Source organism: Nesoenas mayeri (genome assembly GCF_963082525.1).
Source record: "Nesoenas mayeri genome assembly, chromosome: 1".
Taxonomy (NCBI): Eukaryota; Metazoa; Chordata; class Aves; order Columbiformes; family Columbidae; genus Nesoenas; species Nesoenas mayeri.
The window spans coordinates 194,111,072-194,135,913 of NC_137541.1; the positions used below are offsets into that span (position 1 = coordinate 194,111,072).

Genomic DNA, 24,842 nt, shown 5'->3' on the forward strand with positions numbered 1-24,842 from the left:
TATGCAGTGCTTATTTTGTTCAAAAAAATAATAGGAAGCAAAAAGGCAGTGCTAATTTTTCCCTCATTCCCCCTCCCCCCAACAATAAAACGTGTTTTAGAAATGTTTAAAGTGAAAATGCTATAAATTTAGTGGAAGCTGACAGCAATATCTAAGAGGAGAAGAGAACAGAGAGTTAAGCTTGGAACGTAAACTACAGGCCAGGGAGAGTGGGACACAATGGTAATGTCTTGTTCTGTGTTGTTTGGTTTTTGGTTTTTTTTTTCCCTGAACCAGAGTTCAAAAGCTAGAATTGATTTCTTGATCAATTATAAAAGCTGCTTGTATAAAGCTGCTTGTTACATTGCCAGCCTGGCAAATACTTAAAGGTCTGGTTTATGTCAAGATTAAATGTTAACTTATTTAAAGGAAGGCTTCTCTTAGTAGTATAAAGATCCTGTAAAAGTGTTGATTTGTCATTTGCTGAGTGAATTTGGACAAGTAGTAGGATTGCTATTTAATCTATCTGACAATGGAAATAACAACCATGAAAAGGCTAGAAACAGAACACTTAACTTGCATGGACTTCGGAGGCAGAAGAGAACTGGCCATATTTTATTTTTAATTAAACTCAGGATGATAAGACAGGATGAAAATCACAGGTGTTTAAGTGCTGACTTTTACCTGCAGGAATTTGCCAAACTAAAATTGTTCTGCACAGTGTAATAACTGCATTCTGACCTAAGAGACCTATGTATGAAAGGGAATATTATCTTTTGGTGCTGTGAAGCTTTATTATTTTTTATGAGGTTTATTTAGGGATCTTTTTGATGACGTTTCACAGGTGATATAATCTTCAGCTTTTTTTTCCTGCATGTAAAGACTGTTCATTATTTTGAGTATTCATATATCAAATTTGGCTCACAATTTTGTTTTGTACCAAAAGCAGAAATTATGCTACAAATCATGGAACTCTTTAAGCAGGAGTACTTACAAAAATTTTCCTGTAGTTTTATAGAGGATGATGTTCTCCCAACCTGTTAGAGGATAGGTAAGAACTCTTTTGTGTTTCTTGTCTAGGGAAATACATGTTTGTCCAGCTGTGTGCAAAGGTCTTTACTTAAGACACATGAGAAGCCAAAGACAATACTTCAGCTGAAGTACTTTAAGTATTTTTTTTAATTGAGCAAACAACCCTGCTCAGCAGGCTTGTTGTAATTTTCACATTTTAAATGATTTTATCTTCTCCTTGTGTTGTTGAAGAGTTTTAACTAGAGAAATAACACATTAAAATTTCATGCTAAAACACTAATAGGATTTGCTTTAAAAACAATGCGACTACTGTAGCATGCATTTAAACAGTACTGGGGTTGTATCATGGCACAACTGGACCTGTTCTTATACTCACATGCAGACTTTGCAGGTAGTTGCGTGCTTCAGGTCTGCTTTCCTGTGTGGATTGTGTCCCTGCTTCAGACAGGAACCTGGGAGGAGGATGTGCAAGTATGCATAACTAATGTGAAATTAAGGTATTCTTTAGGGCTGACCTCCTTTAGTTTGAAGCCAGCCTTGTTTATTCTAAATGGTAATTTATTTCTTCTTTATGTGGAAGAAACTGGAACCTTTTCCATTAACTTATTAGAGGCTTCCATGAATGGAAAAAGGGTGCCAAGTGGATATTTTAAAGAAAGGGAGGGGGAGAAAGAAAAAAAAATCTGCATAAAAATATGTCATCTGTACATTGAGATACCACCTCATTGCGTCTCTTGTTGACTATAAAAAGAGGCATGGTTGCATAATATAGTTGCAAACCCTTCTACTATAGATATCTGCAGTCAAGTGAGCCACATGCCACTCCTGTGACCAAAGTAACCCTTCAGAAGGGAGCCTTGCAGATTTAAGATTCTGGTATGCATCAGGAAAAAAGTCCTTTGAGCTGGCAGAGAGACACAGACTGTAGAAATGTCAGAGCGGAGTGAGAGGAGGCAATGTGGAGTGAGGTGAACTGCAGTAGGAGGGTGTGCTCTCTTAACCTTTTGCTCATGCTGATGACCAGAAGGTTAAATTTGCTGTGTAAGATGAAGAGTTGGGAAAATATCCTTTCCTTGTAGAATTTCAGGAGTTCAGCTTCTAAGGAAGAGGAGTGACATGAACAGAGCGACCCAAGAAGTACAGCAGCTCCCCGTTCAGCATCTTACCTGAACTGATGAGTGATGTGCGAAGGTTTTGGAGAAGCCTGGAGGCAGGAGGATGTACTAGTCAGGCAGTATATGAGGTAGATTTGAACAACAGAATTTGCGGTTGGGCTAAAAGGAGATGAGGACATAGGAGAGAAGGAAGTGGAGAGGTTTTAACTATGCCTGAAGAATTCAGATCAGGGAAAATAAGTCAAAAATAGCATGTGACAGGAAGAGAGAAGTGGTGGGGGAAAAAAAAAACCAAAAGGGAAGGAGGTTACATGTAACACAGTTTCACAGGGTCTTCTGTAAGAACTTTATTTCATTTTCTGCTTTCCAGTGGTACACCTGCTGGCCTAATTGTTTACATGCCTCAGAAAACTTTGCTAGGTGCATATCTGAAAGAGAACATCCATAAACTATGATCTAATTAATATCTGTGGAAAAGAGTGTGCTCACTTGGAACCGAATCTCCTCAGCTGCTCCACTGACTCACCAAGCCTCAAGGGCTGGCAGGAGGAATATGAACTACTGTTGTAACCCAGAGCAGGTTAGGGAGGCTCTACTAACACCTGAAGTGCATTTTGGAACAAGTCAGCTGTCTCATATATCTGACTTACAGCCAAACATTTGATTCACTATGGATTTACTTACCATATATCTCTTTTTTTTTCTCTTCCAGTTACTATTTCTTCAACTGCAGAAAAAGGTAATCTAATTTTTTTTTTTTTTAAGATGTGAATAGTTTTGTTGCGCACAAGTCTTAAGGGATGTTGAATTTAAATGTACTCCTTTATGTGTAAGCTCTGTGTAATGAGTAGATTAGTGCTAAGAAACAAGGTAAATATTGCGAGGTTGAGTTTGTTTAGCTTCTAGTGCCAGAAGCTTGGGATAATGACAAGACCTGTAAGTAATGCAACTATGATTTAGGTTTGCAAATATTTTTAGATGAGTACCTTCTAAAAACAGAAAAAGGAGAAGAGGGAAGTAACTGCAGCAGATCCACAAATCCAATTTCTTTTTATTGTTGAACGCACCCTGTGACCTGAAAGACTTTTGGAAGAGGAAGAACTGTTGGTTTGCTGCTTGCCATTTTCCAAAAAGCTTACGAAATTCTTCAGAACTCTGTTCTTTAGGACTGGTTGTATTTGCAAAATACAACCATTTCAAAGGTGGCTGCACATTTTAATTTTAATTTTCCAGGTCAAGTTGTCAAGGCCTTGTTTTAACAAACTTTGCTTGTCTTCTTATTGGCTTTGACGAATATATACCATAGTGAGTAGTACTTACAGAGACACAAACTGACAAAAAAAATCCAGTGTTCTTGTTCTTCTGCTTCTTTTAATTGTAAACAAAAACTAGCCTAGCGGATGATTCAGTTTCAGGAGTTCAAAATACAGAGGGTTTTTTGTAAGACTTTTTTTTTTCCTGTAAAAATACAAATGTTTACTGGGGTATTTGTTTGGGAGTTATTTCAGCTTATTGGTGGGGGCATGAGCAGTAGATTAAGCATAGATTTGTAGTTTCGCTGTGCACAGAGGGCTGTCTTCAGAGCATGAGATCATGAGTAAGAAAGAGGCACTTGTCTCTTTAATATTTTTGCAAAAGGGCATAGAAATTAGAGCTTTTCTCTTGTTGGGGAGCATCCAGGAGAACACTATGAAAGGAAGGAACCTTGACTGGATCTGTTGTCTTTCATCTTCTTATGAAGAGGTGAAATTGTAGGAAAACCTCCAAAATAAGCTGTAAGCCTTTCAAGATGGGAGCTGTGTCTTAACCTGGTGTTTTTACACTACAGTGCACAGCTGGGCTTCACCTGGACTCCACAAAATTCTGCAGATTGCTGCTTGCTGTGTTTTACTGTTGACCTGTATATGAACAAGTTATATTTTCTAGTTTCTACCAGAAAGGCAAAATCTATGGCTTAGTTAAGGAAGCCAGCAGAGCAATGATCCCTGTCACATCTCTGGCTTTAATGCCGATGTGGTGCCTGTCTGACTGAATCAGGTGCTCTTAAATCTACCAGAGGAAAAAATGCTTGATTAATTAATGAGACTGACAGCATCATTGGAACCTGACTGTTAGTCTTTTAATAGCTGTCACCTGCATGCTTTTTGCACCTTCAATTCTAAATCATGTCACAGGCATTCTGCATATATGAGTTTCTTTACCATGGAGGTTGATCTTAAAATGAGATATGAAGTCTTTTTTTTCTTTATTTGAAATGAAAGCTGTCATAAGTTTTTATGAAGTTCTTATAAGCTAGTTCACGATATCCAGGAAATAACATCAGAAGAGTCACAAGGCCAAAGTACCAGTAACATTGGTATGTAAATCAGTAATGTGTATCTTACTAAATATATTTTGCTCCATATTGCAGTGTACAGTGTTGAAATCCTTTTGATCCAGTATTTAATTATAACTTGATTAAATTAGTGATGATTTCTTCACCCCATTAAGGCTAATTATTTCTTTGTAATTTCATATTCTTGTCTAGATTTATATCCATTAGGAGATGGGAATAAAGTCAACTCTGAATCTCTCCTAACAATATAATATACTTCTATTATAGATTATTACCTCTCTGTAGTCCAACTCTGTTTTAGAAGTGTTAAGAATGATTCAGAAAAGTATGTTAAGGGCAAATCTTAGCATCCTCTTTAAATATGCTAAACCCTCCTAAGAGCATGCCTTAAGACATTGTCCTCCTGAGGGTATAAATTATGGTCTAATATGCATCAGTGCCTTTAAAAAGAAGTGACTTCACTGGGTCACAGTGTGGCATCAAGAATCCTGGATTCCCTTAGCTTAGCCAGGACTTCCTCATGACTTTGAGCCTAGCTAAACTGGCAGATATTAGGGTTTGAGACTTTTGACATATTTTCCATCTAGCTTGTAATTAAAAGAAAAAGAGCCGAATGGGAATGAAGCTGGTATATATTTGTACTGGAAACTGATGCAAGATGCTTCAGGGAGCAGTCTGCAGAGGAGATACTGCTGCCTAAAACAGTGGGTAGATGGACTGCTGAGGTAAAGCCATCAAAAATGTTCTGTTCCCTCCCTCTCATTTCCTGGGGAGCACTGACAGGAGAGATATCTGTAATTGCAGTAGGAATGGCAGCACAGGAGTGGGGAAAAAAAAAGCAAGGATTTATTCTGTGCAGGGCGGGTTATGGACTGCCGGCTGCGGGCTCTTCCTTCTCTAGACTGAGAGGTGCCTGTCACTGGAACAGCTGGAAAAGTCTTGCTCTTCCTTGAGTTGCCCCAGCTGGGCTGTGGAACACAGGCCCTTGGCTTTTAATGAGGTGACAGATTGCAAGATCACAATTATTGCAGAAGTGCAAGAGCACTTTAACAGCTGCCTCTTTCTGGTAGATACTGGTAGCACCGGCACAGACCTGTTCCCTTGCTGCAGCCAGCCTTGGTGCCTGTTGTTCTGTGTGGTGTTGGGGCACTTACAGCCTGTGACAAGACTTTGAGGTTCCGCTCTTTGAAGTATTGTGTGCGCACTAAAAATAATCCTTCGAAAGAATTTGAGTTCTGGGGGTGATTTTTATGGACAGAATAGAACTGTTTACTGTGTTAGTTTTGCTGTGCCTTGCCCTTCCCTGAATCTCATTTTCTTTCAACTCCTCTCACCCTCTTCTTCCCCAAAGCTCTGATCTGTGCAGCTGATTCCACTCCAATTTTGTGTCCATTATTCCAAACCATTTTCTCATGCTTTAATTGCTTAACCACATTATGTTTGGATGCGTATAGTATGTTTTTAATAAAAGATAATTTCTAATTATACAGTGCCTAGTAGAGTGATACACAAGTTCTCTCCTGTCAGGATGACAATTTTAGGATGACTTTAAAAAAACATTTTGCTGCTTTGCATTTTCAGTCAGCTCCACAGCTGAGAATTTACCCAATCTGTCTGTAAGGTTAGAGAAGTCGGATGCAAAGGTAAAAAGCATAGTTCTCTGAAGAAAGCTCAAATACAGTTTGTTTGGGTTTTTACTGTAACAAGCAGTGAAAATCCTGAAAGGTGATTATTTAGGATCATGTCTTTTGCAACTGTGCATATGCATTTTCAGAGCTGTTGGAAGCTCCCGAACCATCCATGCAGCATGTTGTACAGCTTCCTAAAGGACTCTCTTCATGTGCACGGGAAAGTAGGTCAAGTTTCCTTCTTCCTGCAACTGAAGATAATATAAGTGAAGATAATGTAAATGTTTAGTGTGACTTCTTTTCTGAGGCTTGTTGTTCTGGCACAACTGATCTGTTTCCTCTTGACTAGTGGTAAAATAAACTGTTGGAGGAAAGAAGATTGGAAGAAGCTTCCTGGATCATAAGGTCTGGGTCTCTGGTCTTTAAGGCAACCATATCACACAGATCCATTCACAAATTGATTGAGCTCCTGCTAAAGCCACCTACATTTTGTTGCCACTGTGTCTATAATAGCACAGCTCTTCCAGATTATATTTCTGTGATGTTTTGAAAGTAAACAACCAGACAATTTTTAACTTGCAGACAGCTCTCATCTGAGAGTGCAGTCTTCTACAAACCCCTGGTTTGGAGGTTTTACTGTCACCGATGACCAGTGTCTTCTGCAATGGCACAATACTGTGCTGTTTCTATTAGAAGTAGAAATTAAATGGAATTCTGTAGGTCAGTTCTCAAATATGATACTATAATCTAGACTGGAATTGTAGCATCTTCCTTATACACAGTCACTTACATGTCACATGTGAATCTGTGTTCAGTTCTGTTGGGGTTTTTGTTGGTTAGGTGATCGTTTTTTTTCCTTCAAAGCCTTTTTGGAATTGTACCAAAAAAAACCACTTTTTTTTTTTTAAAGGAATAGCAACCATCACATTTGGCAATTTGATTGGGTTTTCTTTTTCGTAGTGAATGCTTCTAGTCTGCAAAGTCTAGCCAGGGCAAGGGGGTTTTACATAACTTAATTTTATGAGGTGATTTGTAGTGCAGTAGTTTAGCCCTCATCAAAGATGAGGGATTTTATTTCTTGTTCTTTTCAGGTATATTCACCCAACTCTTATTTGTATTTTATTGCAGTTGTCTACCTTGTGGTTTTTCATCTGTCATTTGTCATGTTTGTATGGTCCTATTGGAAGACAATTTTCACATCTCCTGCATCCCCCTCTAAGGAGGTAAATATAAAATTAGAAAAATGTCAATGCCTTTTTCATAAATAGCTGAAATGTTTGCAGTGATGAAACTTGTTTGCAGTGCTGCATGATTCACCTTCCCCTTCTCATTATCTAAAATAGAACAGCATGACAGTGTATCGTGAATGAAAATTATCAAATTGCTGTTAAAATAGTGTATACTTTGTGTAATGACATTTCCTTATATGAAATGTGCTTTTAATTCATCAGAAGTTTGACAGCCATGTACAGTGGTTTGCTATGAATTAGCTTGCTTGAAACCTGGAATTTTTAAAAGCTATAAATACAGTGACCACCTTTTTATATTTCCATTTTGGGCAATTTTGGCCTTTGAGTAAGAAAAAGTAGTAGTTCAATGTATACTCATAACCTGGAGGACTGAACCACTTAGTAAAAAGTCAAGGGTTAAGGTTTAGTGACAATTGAGAAATAAATCCATAAAGGAGCTTTACATAATGGCAAAAGAGTGCATGGTGACTCTAAGAAGTTTTGTTTTGAAAAAGAAGTGTTAATTGCAATAAGCCTGAGATGGTTTACCTTGTTTCCTATTTTCTCTCATGCGAGTGTATGTAAGGATTAAATTCTGGCACCAAATTTAAAATTATTCCCTTCCTTGGTTTTATAAAGCTTTTAAATTGGCTAAACTGCTTGAGGTTTTGGTTGCTCTATAGGAGTTTATTTTTGGCAAGACTGACTTGCAATGCTAATGTCAACCTTAAATGTTTTTGGAAAGAGTTAAAACCATGCTTCTAAGGAAAAGAAAACACTGCTCTGCAGTGCTTAATTATGGCTTAGAGATCTGTATCTTAGAAAGTTACAGAATATAAAGTAGAAAAAGGCTAAAGACTATTCTGCTGTTTAGTTAAGCAAAAAGATTAGTCTTGAATAGTTAAACCTAAACATTAAAAGGGATTTGTCTTCAGGGTGGTTCATTTTGACTTTATCTGGGATAGTTCCATAGGAAAATGATAAAGCAGGTTAGTTCATTGAAATGTGACTAGAACCCTGTTATTCCAGGTTTTGTAAAACTATATGAACTAGAGCTTTTCATAATGCTAATGCCTAGTAGCTTTTACCGTCTGCTTGGATTTTCAATAATAGAAAACTTCTGACAGTACTTATCCTGTAGTTACAGTAATGTCATAGCAAGCTTTTAATATTCAGTGAGTGAAAGGGATGGTTTGGGCATATGGCATGTCATTAATATTTCCTGTATCAAGTGGGGGGATAGAACAGATTTAATACAGTTTTCTTGTGCAGCTAGCTTTAAAAACAAAAGAAAGAGAACGAAAGGTTTAAAAAAAAAAAAAACCACATAAAAAAACACACAAAAACAAACAAACAAACAAAAAAAAACCCACAAAAAAAAAAAAAAAAAACAAAAAAACCACAAAACCAAAAAACACATAAAAGCCAACTGAACACAAAACCTACCACCACTTTTTCTCTCTCTGGGCAAGTCCGTTCTGTTTATGTGCCAGTGAGTATTTTATGCTGGTTTTACTTAGAAACAAAACCTGACTTCAGAATCTCCCCATTGTATGAAGAGTGTAAATGTATATATTTTTAGTCATTCAAATTAGCCATTCTTGCAAAACAAATAGCATCCTGTGATCTTACGATTGAACTAAAAAAAGGATTCTGCAGCTGCTGTTGTCTTAGTGTAATCCCTTTACATTTGTCATAAGAAAGAACAATCAACATTATACAAGATCCAGAAGGAGGAAGGAAACAAAGGGACTCTTTCTGTTTTCAATAAGAACTGCCGGAACCTCATTGGAAATTCTGTTGGCTGTGTGGTAACAGCCAACTTTTGATGGCTTTGAACATATCCTGCCATTGTCCAAAGAGACTGTGGTCCCATGGCCCTATTGATTTCTGAAATTGGAACAGAAATATAGCTCTTTGGAAAAACAAAATCCTATCCAGGATTTTTGGAGTAATATTATGATGTTACTTGGACAAATTTAAAAAGTTTTAAATCTTGGAGTTTAGTTCCATTTCTGTGCATTAATGGTTTGCCATAGAAACGGCATCTGGAAGTAGTATTTCATGTTTAATGCAACTTCTGCTTGATTGCAGGTCATGGAGACAGGCATCTTGTCACCTAGGAGACTCACTAGGGCAATAGGAAGGAAGGCACATTGCACTGCTGTTTGCTGGCACGATGTTTCATATCTGTCTTAACTGGAGATGCTCACATCGAAGGTTTTTCGTATTTGAGTAAATATCTAGCTTAGAGACGGATATTAAAAAGTGAAGTCAAATTCTTGGTGATGACTGAAATATTAAACTTTAATTTCACTCTTCACAGAGATTGATCCTAGTTTCTGATTATTTAATAGAGGATTGTGATGGCTTAGGCTCAATAACTGGGATGATTCTATATGTAATAGGAGACAACTAGATTCTGTGAGATATTAGGCAGCTAATTTGCATTCTGTCTTAGGAAATAACACAGAGAAATTGCAGCAATGTCTTACTGCTTCCTCCTTTCTGTAAGTGGAGTCTTCATTGTTGCTTGCCAACTGACTGTAATCCAACAGAGGGGAAAGTACAGGATGAGAGGAAAATCCATATGAGCTAATCATATACATGTTCTTGGTAGGAAAATGTGGTCATATTAAACCACACTAAACCATTTTTTGTTCCAGTTGCACACAGAGCATTTTCCACTCACTACTATGAACACTTTGTCTATGTGTGCTCATAAAAAGGGCTCTTGTAGTCTATATGGGAAGCTCCAATTCTAAAAGTATTTCGGAACAGAAAAAACCAAAGGAAATAGCAAGTTCAGCCCCAACTGTGCAGGGCCTTGTCAGCACACTGGGTTTTGTGGGGCTTAATGGTAGAGCTCATAATTTCAGTGAATATCAAACTAAGTGTTTCCTGAGTAAGTAAAAAGGTCTCCAGGTTCTTCTGGTAAAGCTTTAACAGGAATGCTCCTCATGCTTTACTTGGAATTGTAACTCTCTCTGAACTGATCAGGCTTTGCTGAAGTTGCTTTCAATACAGCTCGTTGATTTTGAGACTAGTGCTACCTATTCCCAAGTAAAATTCCAGTTAAACTCTTTCAGCTTCTGTGCTGAAGCCTGAAAACCCCCCTCTTCACTTCTCCCCCTCCCTGGCTTGGACTCCTCTCTAAGCCAAAGAGGAAGTGGGACAAGAGAACTTCAGTGCCCTGTAGCAGCGAAGGACTGTTGCACCTTCCTCTTGTTCCCAGATCACTTAAATTTACACTTATCGGGCATTAAAGGAAAGGTTGCACCTTCTTAAAACTTCCCTGAGGCACTGGCTTCCTTTGTGTTGAAGGGAAAATGTCATAGATAATGGAACAGAGATAAAGATTATTTGCTTTAAAATATGGCCAGGACCATCATGGAGTTTTAAGGATCTCCTGTAATTCCTGTAGCATTTGTTTTCCTTTATGTGGAGTTTTTTGAGTTGGGGTTGTCCAAAGACATAGGATTAAGATACTTAGGGTCTTTTCCTTGGACATTGACTTAGGACAACAAATAATAACTAATCTCTTCCCTTAATTTAATTTTCCCCCTTCCTCCTAGTTCTGCTTGTCAAAAGCTGACAAGGAACAGTATGAAAAAGAAGAGAGACCAGAATCCCAGCAGGAGATTTTGAGAAGAGCTGCTAAAGACTTGCCTATCTATACGACAACAGCATCGAGAGGTGAGAGATAAATATAATTCTGTGCTCCTAAAGCTGCCAGTTTAATTCAGTGAAATTAATTCGATGTCACTGAATGAAAAATCTACTAAGCACATATTGCAAAGGCCATGACCTTGTTGTGTTACTTGTTTGGGCTGGGTTTTTTCCCCCCCAAGAGAAACTGGAGTCCTTTGTCTGGGGATCTGCACATGTAGCCAGTATTTGGATTTAAAAAAAAAAGTCCTCTTTTAGCAAGCAGATGGATGACAACATTTATCTTCAATTGTGGCTACAAAAAATAAACATAGCAAAGAAATATAGCTAATACAGCTCAAAACAGAGAAAACAAAACTTTTAGCTTAATTTTATAGTCGTTTATATCCCCTTTAAACTTATTTTTCTGAGCTGTATGAGTTTAGCAAGAGGAGAAACATCGTACTTAAGACTGGAATTTAAGAACGAATAAATGTTTCATTCCCATCTATAATTCAGTACAAAGCTAGTTCTGGGCTATTTCTGTATTTGCCTTTAATACATATAGGCATTTTTATTCCAACTTATGAATGAATTGTGAAACTGCTGTCTTATACATATGTATATTCTTAAAAACCCTGAGCTTTTAAATGCATATAAAACTGCTCCTCTTTCTTGAAACTAGGAATGCTGGAGAGTTTTCCAAAACTTCTCACAGTAACTGTTACCAAGGTTTACTGTGACTTTTCAAACAAAATCTAAGGACACCTGGCTTTTTTGCATACAAACCTCTCTTTCAGGGAATCCCACTCCTAAATTCCTGGAGAGGTGTGGGAGGCTCTTGCCAGCTCTCAGCAGTTCTGCGTAGCTGTATGTGTTGGCTTTCCTCCTTTCAAACTCCCTGCACTGGTTTCTTATTCCCATTGAGAAGAGCCTGAAGGCTTGTTTAAAAATATCTGGGAAAGATGAGGAAGAGCTGATTTACCAAGCAGTCTGCTAGATCGCTGTTTGCTGAAGAGGACAGAGAAAGTCGATACAGAAAGCTGGCTTGCTGAAAGAACGTAGTTTCACAATGGATTGCCTGAGTACCCTGTCCAGAGGTGAAGGAAAGCAAGTGGTAGGGGATCAGTGCCTGGGGATGAAGGATGGGAAGAGTAAATGGAAGTGAACTCAATATAGTAGTAATAGATGAGAGTGTTTTACATACTTCCATATGTTACATTTCTTAAAAAAAATCAAAAGTACATATCATGTGAGAGTAGGCACATGAAGATCTGTGAGAACAGGGGTGGCTGGGAGGGTGGGAAGCTCTTTGGGATTCAGTTCATGTTAAGGTGGAAAGCCATTGTAAAATCAAATGAATTCTAATGACTTGACCCTTGCCACTTGAATGCAGCAATCAGATACTGTGATCGATGCCAGCTGATCAAACCTGACCGCTGCCACCACTGCTCTGCATGTGACATGTAAGTTACTGCACCTGAAATGATGGATTTTTCTCTCTCCTGTGATCATCACTTTAGTGTGCTCATGTCTTCAGTGTGTCAGTTCTCGTGTAACGGCACATTTTATTATTTGTTACTCTCTCAGACCCTTAGTACCTGAATTTTGTGAAAAAGCAAAGTTCCTCATGTTGGTGCAATATTTTTATTGCAGCCCCATTGTCCAAAGTGGCAGAACTTTTTAGGAAAGTTGCTTGCAGCTTTGTAAAATAGTGCTTATATTGAAAAAAAAATAAATAAAAATCAGTGATTCGGGCAGTTCTGAGAGACCTGCAAATGCTCATTTTAAAACACTTTCATTGTGTCTTGCTTCTGCAGCCTTGAAACAGATGTATGTTACTAATCTTTTAAAATTTAAAAAAATCTTATATCAAACATTGGCAGTGGAATTACATGTCTAAACCATTTTAAAGGTATCACTGCTATTCCTCAGCCTCATTCTGGATCATCAGAGAAGTCTGTAAGGTCACTGAAGACTGAGGCTATGAGTGGGACTTAAGTAGTCTGAGCCTGAGCAAATCTAGTTAACTGAAGAACCCAATACACATCTTTTGGTTAAAATCAAACTTATTACCAAATAAAGTGAATGTGTATCTGAAATGTCTAGTATCTGTCTTGATACTAAAACTGGATGAAAATGACATGTGCACTCTTCAACCACCTGCTGTGCTGCTCTTTTCCTCAATTAGCGTTAGAAAACAAAGAAGCAAGCAGCAAACAAAAAAAGCAGCAAAAGTCTACCTGAGGTAGACTTAGTTGAAGTGAATGCCAGGCTAACATACCTTATCCACACGACTTGGAAGGATCCTTTGGATTTGTTTTCTCTCAATGTGCACAGTGATACTAGTGTGGCTTGATGAACTATTACATGGTGTTGCTCAGCATGTTAATTTAAGAGACTCTCTTCATAACTGTTCTGAATCTCACTTGGTTCTTTTGAGTGAAAGGATGGTTGCTATAAAACTGAGAATTGGCATGACTGAGAAAGACTTGGAAAAGATACAGTGGGGCAAAATACTTCAAAAATAAAAAAACTGTGGAAGCTTAAGTATGTGTCTTAGAAAACTTGGTGGGGTTTTTTTTGCTTTAGCTTACTGGGAATTATCTCTTTCAGATGCGTATTAAAAATGGACCACCACTGTCCATGGTAAGTTTATTTAAAAAAATATGAATTAGATCCTACATGATGAATTAGATGCTGCTTCAGAAATGCACCCTTGAAGTAAAACTTGATTTTCACAGAATTTCGTGAGGCTTTAATATGTGAAAATAAATTGTGTTTCTAATGTGTGTTGCAATATAGAGTTGTAGGCCCAAATCATACAGTTTCTTGTTACATAGCGAAGGCCTGGCATTAATGAGACCCATGAGAAATGGCATTTATTTTCATTAGTTTGGTATTGTTACCAGGAGAGGAGATTCCCACTACATTGTGACAATCAGTTCTCGATTCTAGATGATACGTAAGACTCACTCAGCCAGTTACTCTTCTGTAGTTTGTATTCACTGGTAGTTGGTAAAAAGATTATCTGCTGTCACTACAAAAATACTGTTATCAGTATCCGTTGAAGGTGATTGTGTAACCAAAGCAACATCCACTGAAATTGATGGAGAGGCTCCTGTTATCTTCCACGATGACTGCACTTAGTTCATCGTGTGTGAGACACTTCCTATGCAGCCTGTACATATCATATGCTTTGCCAGCTCATGTCCTGTCTGGTAGAACTTTGTGGGGGCCCTGATCATTTGGCCTGAGGAAAGAGGCTTCATTCAAAATGGTAGCTTAAAATGCTTCTGAAGCGCTAGTGCCAGACTGTTTCGGACATACCACTGACATCATACACATGTTATGCTCTGCAAAAATTGAATATATTGTTTTTTATTTTATTTTTTTGTATAGCATAGTAACCTCTTTCTTTTTCCCCTCCTTCTAGGGTGAATAATTGTGTGGGATTTTCTAACTACAAATTCTTCCTCCTGTTTTTAATGTATTCCTTACTGTACTGTCTGTTTGTTGCTGCTACAGTCTTGCAGTACTTCATAAAGTTTTGGACAGTAAGTTCTAAGGCTTTTTTGTTGTTTGTTTGTTTAATCCTGCATGTGGTAATGGAGACTGCATCAGCATGTTGTCACTCACCATTAACTCTGTCCCATAGGTCATTACCATTAACAGCATCAATCAAAGTGACTGAAGCAGGAGAACCTTTCGAATATTAGCAAATTAAATGTATTACCCTGCCCAGGATGAGTAATTGGGGGAAGAAGTTCCAATGAGGATACTGTGCAATTTCTCTATTCCATCAAAATCGGGCAGCACAGCTCAATTTTTTTTTGAGACTATTGAATATGGATAATGTAGATATAGAAAGAACTGGCTCTATCAAGCAATTACATATATATATATATATATATATATATACTTGTGTGCTTATATATCTAGATAGAAACACACGTATATATAAAAATACCGACAAATGTGAAATACACATAACAGTTTTGCATCTTCCTAGACTTGTCTATGGATAGTCTGCTACCAGATAAAGCAGATTAATTTCTTGGGAACTGACCAAGCTCTGTTTTGGAGTCCTTACATAGGCATGTCTGAACTTCATACTAGTGGCTTTTATCGAACTGATATGGGTAGAATGCTAAAATATGTACGGTGTTAATGATGTACGATTTACTTGCAACTGTTACCAGTTGTCAAATAGATTGAATAACATTTATGTGAAGGGCAACTATCCTTCTGCATCAGTGTTACATTCTTCCTATCAGTTTTGTTTGAGTCACAATCCAAGCTGAACTGAGTGTCTTCTGGAGTCAGTCCCCTTTATCTCCAAAACCTTGTACTGTGCCTTCCTGTCTTGAGGCAGAAGAGCAGCGTCAGGATTCCCTTAATTAGTTTCCATTAACTATCATGGGAAAAATCACTGTGAGTGGAAGGCGCTCCATCGCATAAGTAAATAACAGCATGTATTTCTTAGATGCTAGATGCTGTCACAGTAACTGGGAAAAACAGTTGTTATCCGTAGCTGTAGAAATAATCTTTATTGGAGCAAAAAGATGTTGCCATGTCAGGATAGGAGAAGCTTGATCATGAATTCAGAATAGCTGTACTTTGAGACAGTTGGCATTAGACAGGTAAGGTAAATGGTGCACAAAGTATGTTTGTTTGTGTTCATCTAAGCCTATGGGTCTGATCTGCCAAAGTACTGCGTTTCTCTTAGTCTGTCACTTCTGTATAGCAGCCTGTGACTGGAGAACAAGGAACTATGTGGGAATTGAGCTATCGGTACTGTGTGAGATGAAAGCCATAAATGTATTTATCAGTCATAGCTGTGGCTTGACAGATATTTTAAATGAAATGGTCTGATTCTGCTGTTCAGTCTTGCTTGACTGTAAATAGTTAAATTTTTAATTTGTGAATGTGCTGCTCCCAGACATCTGCTTGTCTGCTTTCCAGTGCCTGATATGCAATTTCTAATGAAACTGTAGATGTGCTCTTACATATTTACCAGTCAGTGCTTGAGCAAAAAAATGAATTTGCTTTGTCACCTCACTTTGTAAGTGTTAGTGCAACAAAAGTCCACAGGACATCTAACCACAACAAATGTTTAATACCAGCATTTGCTTCAAGGCCTTTCCAAAGCCCATCGGACACAATATTGAAGTGGATGCTTGAGCAGAGGAAGTAAACTTCAGAGGGAGTTTTTTATTATTATTTAGTTGTTTAAAATGCTTCCTGCAAGAATGGGCTACTCCTGAAATATGGCAATAGACAACATAGTTGTGTGCTTGCATTTGTTGCTTTAATTTCAAGTTACTTCCAAGTGAAGGGGTGGTGCCGTGATCATATCATTAGAGTAGGTCATCATTAGAGTAGGTCATCATTAGAGTAGGTCTCTGACTCACTTTACTCGTGTTAAATCACACATTCCACAAAGCTAATACTCCTCTGATTTTACAATAGCCTGATTAAAGTAGACTTCTAGGTGGCAGCACCATAATCATAGAATACCAGGTCAGAAGGGACCTTAAGGATCATCTGGCCCAAGCTTTCTTGTCAAAGCACGGTCTAGACAAGGTGGTCCAACACCCTGTTCAGCTGAATTTTAAAAGTGTCCAGTGTTGGGGAATCCTCCACTTCCCTGGGGAATTATTCCAATGGCTGATAGTTCTCATAATGAAAAGTTTCCTCCTGTGTCCAGTCAGAATCTCCCCAGGAGTTACTTGTACCCATTACCCCTCGTCTTTCCCACATGACTCCTTGTAAAAAGGGAGTAGGCTTGCAAAATTTAGTATTATGTAGGCTTGTAATGTTTAGTATGTCTCTAGTATATAACCTTTAGGCAAGTGCTGTTGGCTGCAGAATAGAGTACTGGAAGCTTCTCTGTACATCTGTATCCAGAGCAGAGTGCTGCTGACAGGCGCTGTCTGTAGGCTGCTTCACTACATTGCTAACACTCAGCTTTGTCTGCTACAGCATCAGACAGATTACTGTTCTGACATTTTCTGCTGAAGCTCTCAAGATGATTTTTCCCCTCAAAGCTTGACTATCAGAAATGTTATAGTATACCTTCAAAAGATACTGTTTCTTTTTTGCTTCCTCATAGATGTTTTTCAGGGAGGTGTGCAACAAACTGCTGTATATATCCAGTGTTTGGGTGGACAATGAACTGCCTCTTGGGGAGTGTAGCCGTGGTCACTTCAGAACTTGTAGTAATGAGGTGGTGAAGTTCACTGTGCAAACTGCACAAATTTTAGCAACCCATTGTTGTGCACTGTTGGTAGTACTTGCAAGGAGATGTGACACACATATGCAGACACTTGCAAGCATTGTGAGACAGGCACACCTACCTAACTCTTCTGTTGAAAAAAGTCTTTGTGTTTCCCACTTGCACATGCAAAACTTTTACGTACCATCTTTCATGCTCTGCAGAAGTGCTGAAGAAAGATCTTGATATTGTTCATACAGTGGTGCCACCGACTATTTACACCAAGCTGTAAATGTTTACCACAGGCTTACACACTGATGCAGATGTTAAAATCTGTTTTGTAGATCAAGGGAATGTGAATTACTCTCTTTTTTTATGTTCATAACTACTTTTCATATACTCATGAAATTTTTATTTCTACCCAGGAAATTACTAAAGTTGAGCAGATAAAACCTCAGTTTAACCAAATGTATTTGACACAAACACCAACACTGGCTGAACGCCCAGTTCTTGATGCCTTGTTTACACAGTGCATGGTAGTACTCACTCCCCCTTGAAACCTTTATATTTTCCAGCTGTTTTCAGTGTCTTTCATTGTCCTCCAAATTATTTTGGCAATCCTAAGTATAGCTTATATAAGGATGTGATATGTGTTCTGGGCAGATCGCACACGTTTCTGCAAAACTTTGGTTGTATTAACGAAAAGGAAACAGCAATTCCAGCTCCTTAGGTAGAACTCATTATATATATACCAGATCTTCTGAGCTGTTTTCCTAGATTTAAGATAGACCTAGGTAATAGAAAGTTAGTAACAACTCAAGCTCTGACAACACATTTTTGTTGTGGGTTTGGGTTTTTTTGTGACCTGATAAATGGTCAAATGCCTTTATGCTTGGGAAGGAGTTTGTAGAAGACTCTTCAGTGTAGTGGCTGGCTTTAGTCTATTACGTGTGCTAAGTAGCCTGAATTTTATTGTGCAAGTTGCTTCCCTCTGCAAGCTCTGCAGCTCCCTCACCTGCAAGCCTCTGCTTCTGTGCTGCTACTGAGCATAATGTTTTTAAATAACTAATGTCTGAAGTTGCATTCTCTTTTCACATGCTGTGGCGTGTGGACTGCTGCTAGAACACAACTGCGAATAGGCTTGTTATGTGCACTCAAAGCCTGCGTGCTTCTCTCCAGGAGGGAACTGGCCTTTTTTGAAAGATGCTTCAGTTCTGCAGCTGTCATTCAAGAACTTAAAACCAGTGGCTGAAATCAGGTAGTCAGAAGAGGGAGATGCTTCCTGCGGATAATGCAGACTATTTGTGCATAATTCAAAAAATCTTTATCCAGGTTATAGAGATACTGTTTTAGGAAAATGCAACTGAAATAAACTTCTATTTTCTGGCCCAGAGAAAACACAAAGGCTAAGCTTCTACTGCTCTTTTGAGATTCAAAATCAACTGGCCTGAGAATTCTTTATAGAAAACTATTTTGTTAAATATGCAACTCCAAAAGAGGTGTAGAAATAGAAGTTACAAAAATTAATTAGGAAACTGGGGAGCACTGCAGTGTGATCTGAGGTAAAGTCATCACAGCTTTAACATGAAGCTTAGGAATAAGTAGCGATTGGAGTGTGTATTTTGCTTTGATTTCAAGGGATCACAAAACACAACACATCCCTACAGCAGGGAAGAGATGGACTGTTGCACAAATTGTCTAAGCAAAACTGCATCAAAATAAAAGGTAGTAAATAAGGAAACTCAACTTAGATGGCAGCTCAGGGAGCTGGATTCTGCTATCATTTGGTTACTCCAGCATTTTTGAAAATGTTCTATCTGCCTGACTCCAGGGTAGAAGCTTGGGCTTTCCTTAGGCTTTTTGCACAGATTAATGTGACTTAAAAGCCATACATCTTGCCTACAACAGATGTGTTAGCGTTTTAGCTAAGACTGCTAAGAGCACTCTTTGGGTATAGAGTTGGGAATTTAAAAGTTAATTTGCACTAAGCTTTCATGTTTCTTGCCTTATTTTCTTAAGTATTGGTTCCATTTCAGATGTTATGCTAAAGATACATCCCACAAACAAATCTCCATATTGAAGGATATCGGGAAGAAGAACAACTGTACTGACATGTTACGAGTTCTCTTTTTAAACAAAATTGTGTAAAGAATGGCAATTTTTTTTAGTGGTTTTGACTGAAATGATGTCTAATGGTAATAGATACATTTTTAAGTCACAAAGATTTTGTAATTTATAAACCATTGCTTTCTGCCTCAGGAGTACTCTAAGCTTTTCAGGCCTTTATGAATGGTTTAGTCATATTCAAATCTTACTTGTGCTGCAGACAACTAGCAAGCAATGCACCTGGTGTAGTCATGCTGTTCAAGCTGAAGAACCACTTGAAAGTGATCCAGCCACAATCTGAACAGCAACACTTCCATGCTTCAGTAGAAAATTCCATGCCTTGGCAGTCAGTGGGGTGCTCTTGTGCACCCTTCCCCCTGTTCTCTTGGAGAACGGGGGCTCAGGCTGCTGGTAGGGATTGGAACTCGGTGTGTCCGACTGTTTCTTAACAAAGCCTGTGCTGTTTTCAAACACTTCATCTTAACATAATACTAGTGTTTAATAAATTGTCTCTGTTTGCGCAAAGCTTTGCCGCAGGAAAGCTGCAGAGAATTGTCCAAAGGTAAAATCAAATATTGCTGTAATTACTTAAGTATTGTTCCTTCTATAGTTTTTCTAATCCAGTCATTCATGGTAGCTATTTGCACCACCACAGAAGGAAGGAGACTTATAATATGTTGCCTATAAATGTAGACAGTGTACAGGGATATAGATACACCTATGTGCACTCGATCTTAAATGAAATGTTTAAAAAAAAAAAAAATCAGCCTTAATTAAGTGGGTATAGTGGATGACCTGATGGAAAAAGTAATGGCAACAATGCTAACTGAACAGCTAAATAAAAATAGCCTCTCTGCTTTCATAGTGCTGTTAAAGGTCAACTTAAAAATACTGTGATTTTGAGGATATAGAACTAGAATAGTATTGTTACAAATCCTGCTGGCTTCCTGAAAGTGCAAGCCTAAAAATAGTTGGGGTTGGAGGTGGAATCAACTATCTGATATGGGTGGGAGGGTGTTTTTCTTTATGGTGGTTGTACTGAAATTGTTGTGTTTCATGTAGATCTTCTGGTGAATCACTTCTGCCTGGTCAGGCATGGCAAATTTGGTTTGCTAGGTACATAGTGGTTGTTGGCTAAACCTTAAAGATCATAAAAACCTGAAGATCTGTCCCAGGTCTTGTCTAAGAGTTGTTTGGTCTTGGAAGCACAGTATGACAGCCATTTCCCTTTCACGTTCCTTAGACTGGTTCAGAAGTTGTTCAGTATTATTACTTGCCAGGAAAAGGTTTGGAAGTTTTTGTTGTATTTTCTTCCCTTCAAAGAAGGAGATTTTGGACATGTTTTCCCTGTGTCTCTTTAGGTGTGGCTGCACATTTAACATTTTTTAGTATTGGAAATTTTTTAATTTGCCCCTTACCGTGCACTTAAAAAAACTAACCCTTGGTTATACACAGTGCTATCAAAGAGATGAACACAGGCGCTCATGCTACTGACTTCAGATGTAAAGGGTGCCCATCAGCTGCCACACGCCAGTTTAACATGTCAGAGAAGGAAAGTCAGGGTTGTGCAGACCTATAGCAGAACGAGTGTGGCAGGAAATGTTTAGCAATAACACTGTATTAGTTGCTAAAAAGTGTTAATGTATTAATCTCTTTCTCTCTTTCTCCTCAGAATGAATTACCAGATACCCATGCAAAATTCCATGTGCTGTTCCTTTTCTTTGTGGCCGCCATGTTCTTCATCAGCATACTGTCACTCTTCAGCTACCACTGCTGGCTGGTTGGCAAAAACAGATCAACCATAGGTTAGTTAATTGAAATGTGGAACTATACCTTGTCCAGAAAACCAACAGGTTGATGAGAATGTGAGGCCTACAGGATATGCCATCACATATCAATGGAATTTTTAAACATTGTGCAATATGGAGGATATTTGATGAAAGTAATTAAAGGTGAAGCATACTGGAAAATGAAGCGCGTGTAGGGGTTCTCTGCTGGAGTCAAGCATGTGGATTCATGATTAATGTTATTTTCTTTTGTTTGTATTTTTGTGGCCCTGTGCATTTTTGTTCTGTTTTTATATAGTGTTAAGCGTGTAACATAATTGCTACTTGCCAGTAACTCTGTTGTAATACTTGGAGTAGCTGGGTGGCCCCAACCAAAGTGAAGTCTAGTGTATATGAACATACTACATTTTGAACCAGATCCAAAAGAGAATTCTTAAATTCTGTGAAATAAAATGGACCTCACTATTAGGACATGGCTTGTAAAAGCAGTGCAGTAAAAATTGAAACACTGATGCATGTTTCCTAAATAATAAGAGATTCCCATAATTTCTATGCCTAAAGGTTTTGAATGGCATTGACCAGCATAAGCAAGTTATGTGCATAAGTTAAAATATCTGAAGTTCTTGCTAAAGCATTTTTGAAAGTGTTTTTTTTGCAGGGTCAGGGGGACTGGAGATGGTTGGGTATTTCCACAACTGAATAAGTCAAGATCTTATACCTTTCAGTGAATGTTAAATTTCTATCCTCAAGTGAGCTGATTGAAAGTGAAATCATTTTCAGGTTGCTAGAATTTTTGATGGAGGAAAAGGAATTTCTTTGATTGCTTGACAGGAGGATTGTTTGAGTCCTTTTTCTTGTAACATATCTACAGCTAATGAATATTCACAGTCTCTCTTTTAGCTTTGAAGAAAATTTCAGCATGTTCTTTGCCCAAAAGTCAGTGGTCATAACTGGCAACACAGTCAGTACTTTATTCACTTTCTGGATCGTGACTTTAAAAAGACAAGCTGTTGGTATGGGGAGATCAATGAGTCCTTTTGGTTCCTGGCCAAGGGTGTAACTTGACCGACTAAAAAAATTCTGGTGATTTTCTGTAGTTCGTGGTGTGTCTGTTGTTTCCAATGTAATAGATCTTAACTTCCTTTGAGACCATGGGATGCTCTTGATTCAACTTCAGACCTTGACAGAAGTGAAAGAGTGACCTGTATGGATTTAGGTCCAGCAGAGCCTGTGGTGAGTGGCTTGTAGAAGAGGAAGTGTTCTGCTCAAAGGCTTCACAGGCCAAAGAGAGACTCACCATCAGTGAATAAGGGCTGGGGTATCTTTGGCGTGCTCATGGTACTTAGCTCTGTCTCAGGCCTTATGTTAGATGTAAAGAGAGAAAGATGACTGTTCTGATTACATGAACTTTCTTACCTTTCATTTCTATTTTTGTCATTAACCTTGTGATATTTTTTAATGCTCTCTGATTATTCAATGTGACTTTTTTTCCCCCCATAATACACATCAAGATCGTCTCTGCTTGCTCAACACTTTTCACAGGGGAGAAGTTTGAGTCTGTTTATTCGTCTTCCCTGACTCCTTATCGCTCTAGAGATATCACATGTGTTTCTTTTACAGAAACATTCCGTGCACCCACATTTCGAAATGGCCCTGATAAAAATGGATTTTCTCTTGGATGCAGCAAAAATCTGAGGGAGGTTTTCGGAGATGAAAAGAAGTATTGGCTACTCCCTATCTTTACCAGGTATTCAGTCTGAATGGAAATAGAGAATAAATTGATTCCATGACTTCCACCTTGCTTCCCCTTCTCTTAAAAAAAAAAAAATAAATAAAAATAATTTTTAAAAAGGCACAACTGAAAAGCCAACTTGTAAGTCCTGCAGGGTTAATGTTGGTATAGAGAAAATGTGCAGGAGAAAACTGAGCAAACTGCGCAAGGTTTTCATTCAAATACAAGGGCCTCATTGACAAGGGCCTTCTAAATATGGAAGTTTGGAAAGCTTTGAGAGGTGTATTTCAAAAATTGTACACCTTTCGGTGGTAGTATTAGTGTCTGATTACAGAGCAGAAATCAGCAGCTCAGAGGAGATCCCAATGCTTGAACTTCAGCTGCATTAAAACAACATCAGTTTAAAAACACCCCCTCTTACCCTTGAAAAAACGTGACAGCTTTTCTGTTGTTCCAAATGTAGCTACTCCTACATTTATTCAGTCCCAAAATTACATTCGGCCTTTGAAGACAACCGCGAGGCTGATGTGGCCCTGGGTGAAAATTAGTTTGACACCCCTGCTGTAGGTGACAGTTTCAGTATTGAAAGCCGCCTGAGAAAGTGCATGTAAATATGCAGTAGTGAAAAGGAAATTCTGATACAATGCAAAATACTGGGTGTAAAACTTCTGCTGAGCCAGTATTAGGGAGTTGCAGACGAGCATCAGAGCAGCTTGATGAAGTAAGAATGACCTGCTGCCCAGTCCCATCACTCCAGAAAGTCAGCAGAACAAAGTAGGTGCTGTGTTTCAACACTGCTTTTGGAGGTTTGTGTATCTGTTCAACATGGTGAACCTGTTTGTGAAGCTGAGGTCTGGTAGCAAACAGCAGAGATAATAACAAGATCTTAAGTTGCCTCAGCTGTTTGCTCCATTACCATGACTTTACATGTGATTTTAAAAAGAAGCTATATTTTACATCAGTCTGTTTTGCCACCACATTTTATCCTGATTAGATTTGTTTTAAAAGAAGGCTTAGCTAACCTTAGAATGATGGGCAGAGGGGAAAGCATGGTGACTAGAATATAATTTATGCTACAGCTTCTGGGGTTGTAAATACCAGATAGTCCAACTATGTGTGCATGGTGCATTGGGGGAAGGCTAAGGCTGCTGTCTGCAGAAACACTGATGTTTCTGAAACACATAGACTAGTGCTGTGCTCAGCAATCCCTACTTCAGTGATAAGGCAGGAATCACTTGAGCTCCAAGATTTAATTAACTGATCAACCAGCTTAGTGGTAGAACTGCCTTGTACAACTCAATGCTGCACTCAAGTGATTGATTTGAGCCTGTGGCATTTATCTTTTGCATGGGTACTTGTTCAGTGCAGTTAAAAGTACAAACACTGATTTGAATCTTTGTTTCTGGTTTAGTTTGGGTGACGGGTGTAATTTTCCAACTCGTTTGGTGATCGTGGATCCAGAGCAACTTACTGTCTCAAGCCAAAATGAACCTGCCAAAAGGTAATTATAGCATTTAAGATACTGGTTTTGTACTGTTCTGTACTTCATCTGGAAAAAACATGGTTTGAAAACTATTTTTTATACATCTTGAGATGTTCAGAGCAAGTTAGTAAGTCGTCAGAGAAGGATAGGATGGATCAAGACTACAAAATGGTGCTGCTTGATGCAGAAATGCTGTTTCTTGATTTTGACCTATAACAGAATATGGTTCTAAGGAAACTGTAGTACAGAAAGTATGAGAGGTTACTGGCTCTTGACAACAATCTAAAAAGTCCTAGGGAAGACTGAATAATGGTCATGGAAAAAAAAAAGTTTGTTTTTTTTTTTGGAATTAGAGAAAGGCAAGGTATGTATATTATTTGTATTTCACCTCCTCCAGCATGCTTAAACAAGGGATACTGAGACACAGTTTGCAAGAGAGGTGGATCACTGTGCCTACTGCTGGCTTTAGCACTGGAGGGTTTTTAGCTAATTACTTTTTATCCCTCCAAAGGTGCATGCTTTGCAGCTTCCATGTATTTTCAGAAAGCTTC

At 38.4% G+C, this 24,842-nt stretch overlaps 1 protein-coding gene across 6 annotated transcripts in view; it reads left to right on the forward strand.

The window, feature by feature from the left end:
- ZDHHC20 (zDHHC palmitoyltransferase 20) overlaps window positions 1-24,842 on the forward strand; it is a 49,413-nt gene that overhangs the window by 15,069 nt on the left and 9,502 nt on the right. For 4 of the 6 annotated variants that reach the window (XM_080342988.1, XM_080342990.1, XM_080342989.1 and 1 more), the window contains exons 2-10: window positions 2,839-2,865; window positions 7,218-7,312; window positions 10,894-11,014; window positions 12,363-12,432; window positions 13,583-13,615; window positions 14,403-14,523; window positions 20,962-21,094; window positions 22,697-22,823; window positions 24,220-24,309. In XM_080342988.1, coding sequence (XP_080199114.1) covers window positions 2,839-2,865; window positions 7,218-7,312; window positions 10,894-11,014; window positions 12,363-12,432; window positions 13,583-13,615; window positions 14,403-14,523; window positions 20,962-21,094; window positions 22,697-22,823; window positions 24,220-24,309 — 817 coding nt within the window. Of the gene's footprint in view, window positions 1-2,838; window positions 2,866-6,262; window positions 6,314-7,217; window positions 7,313-10,893; window positions 11,015-12,362; window positions 12,433-13,582; window positions 13,616-14,402; window positions 14,524-20,961; window positions 21,095-22,696; window positions 22,824-24,219; window positions 24,310-24,842 lie in introns of those variants that run through there. The other 2 variants (XM_080342991.1, XM_080342987.1) reach the window with 2 other exon arrangements.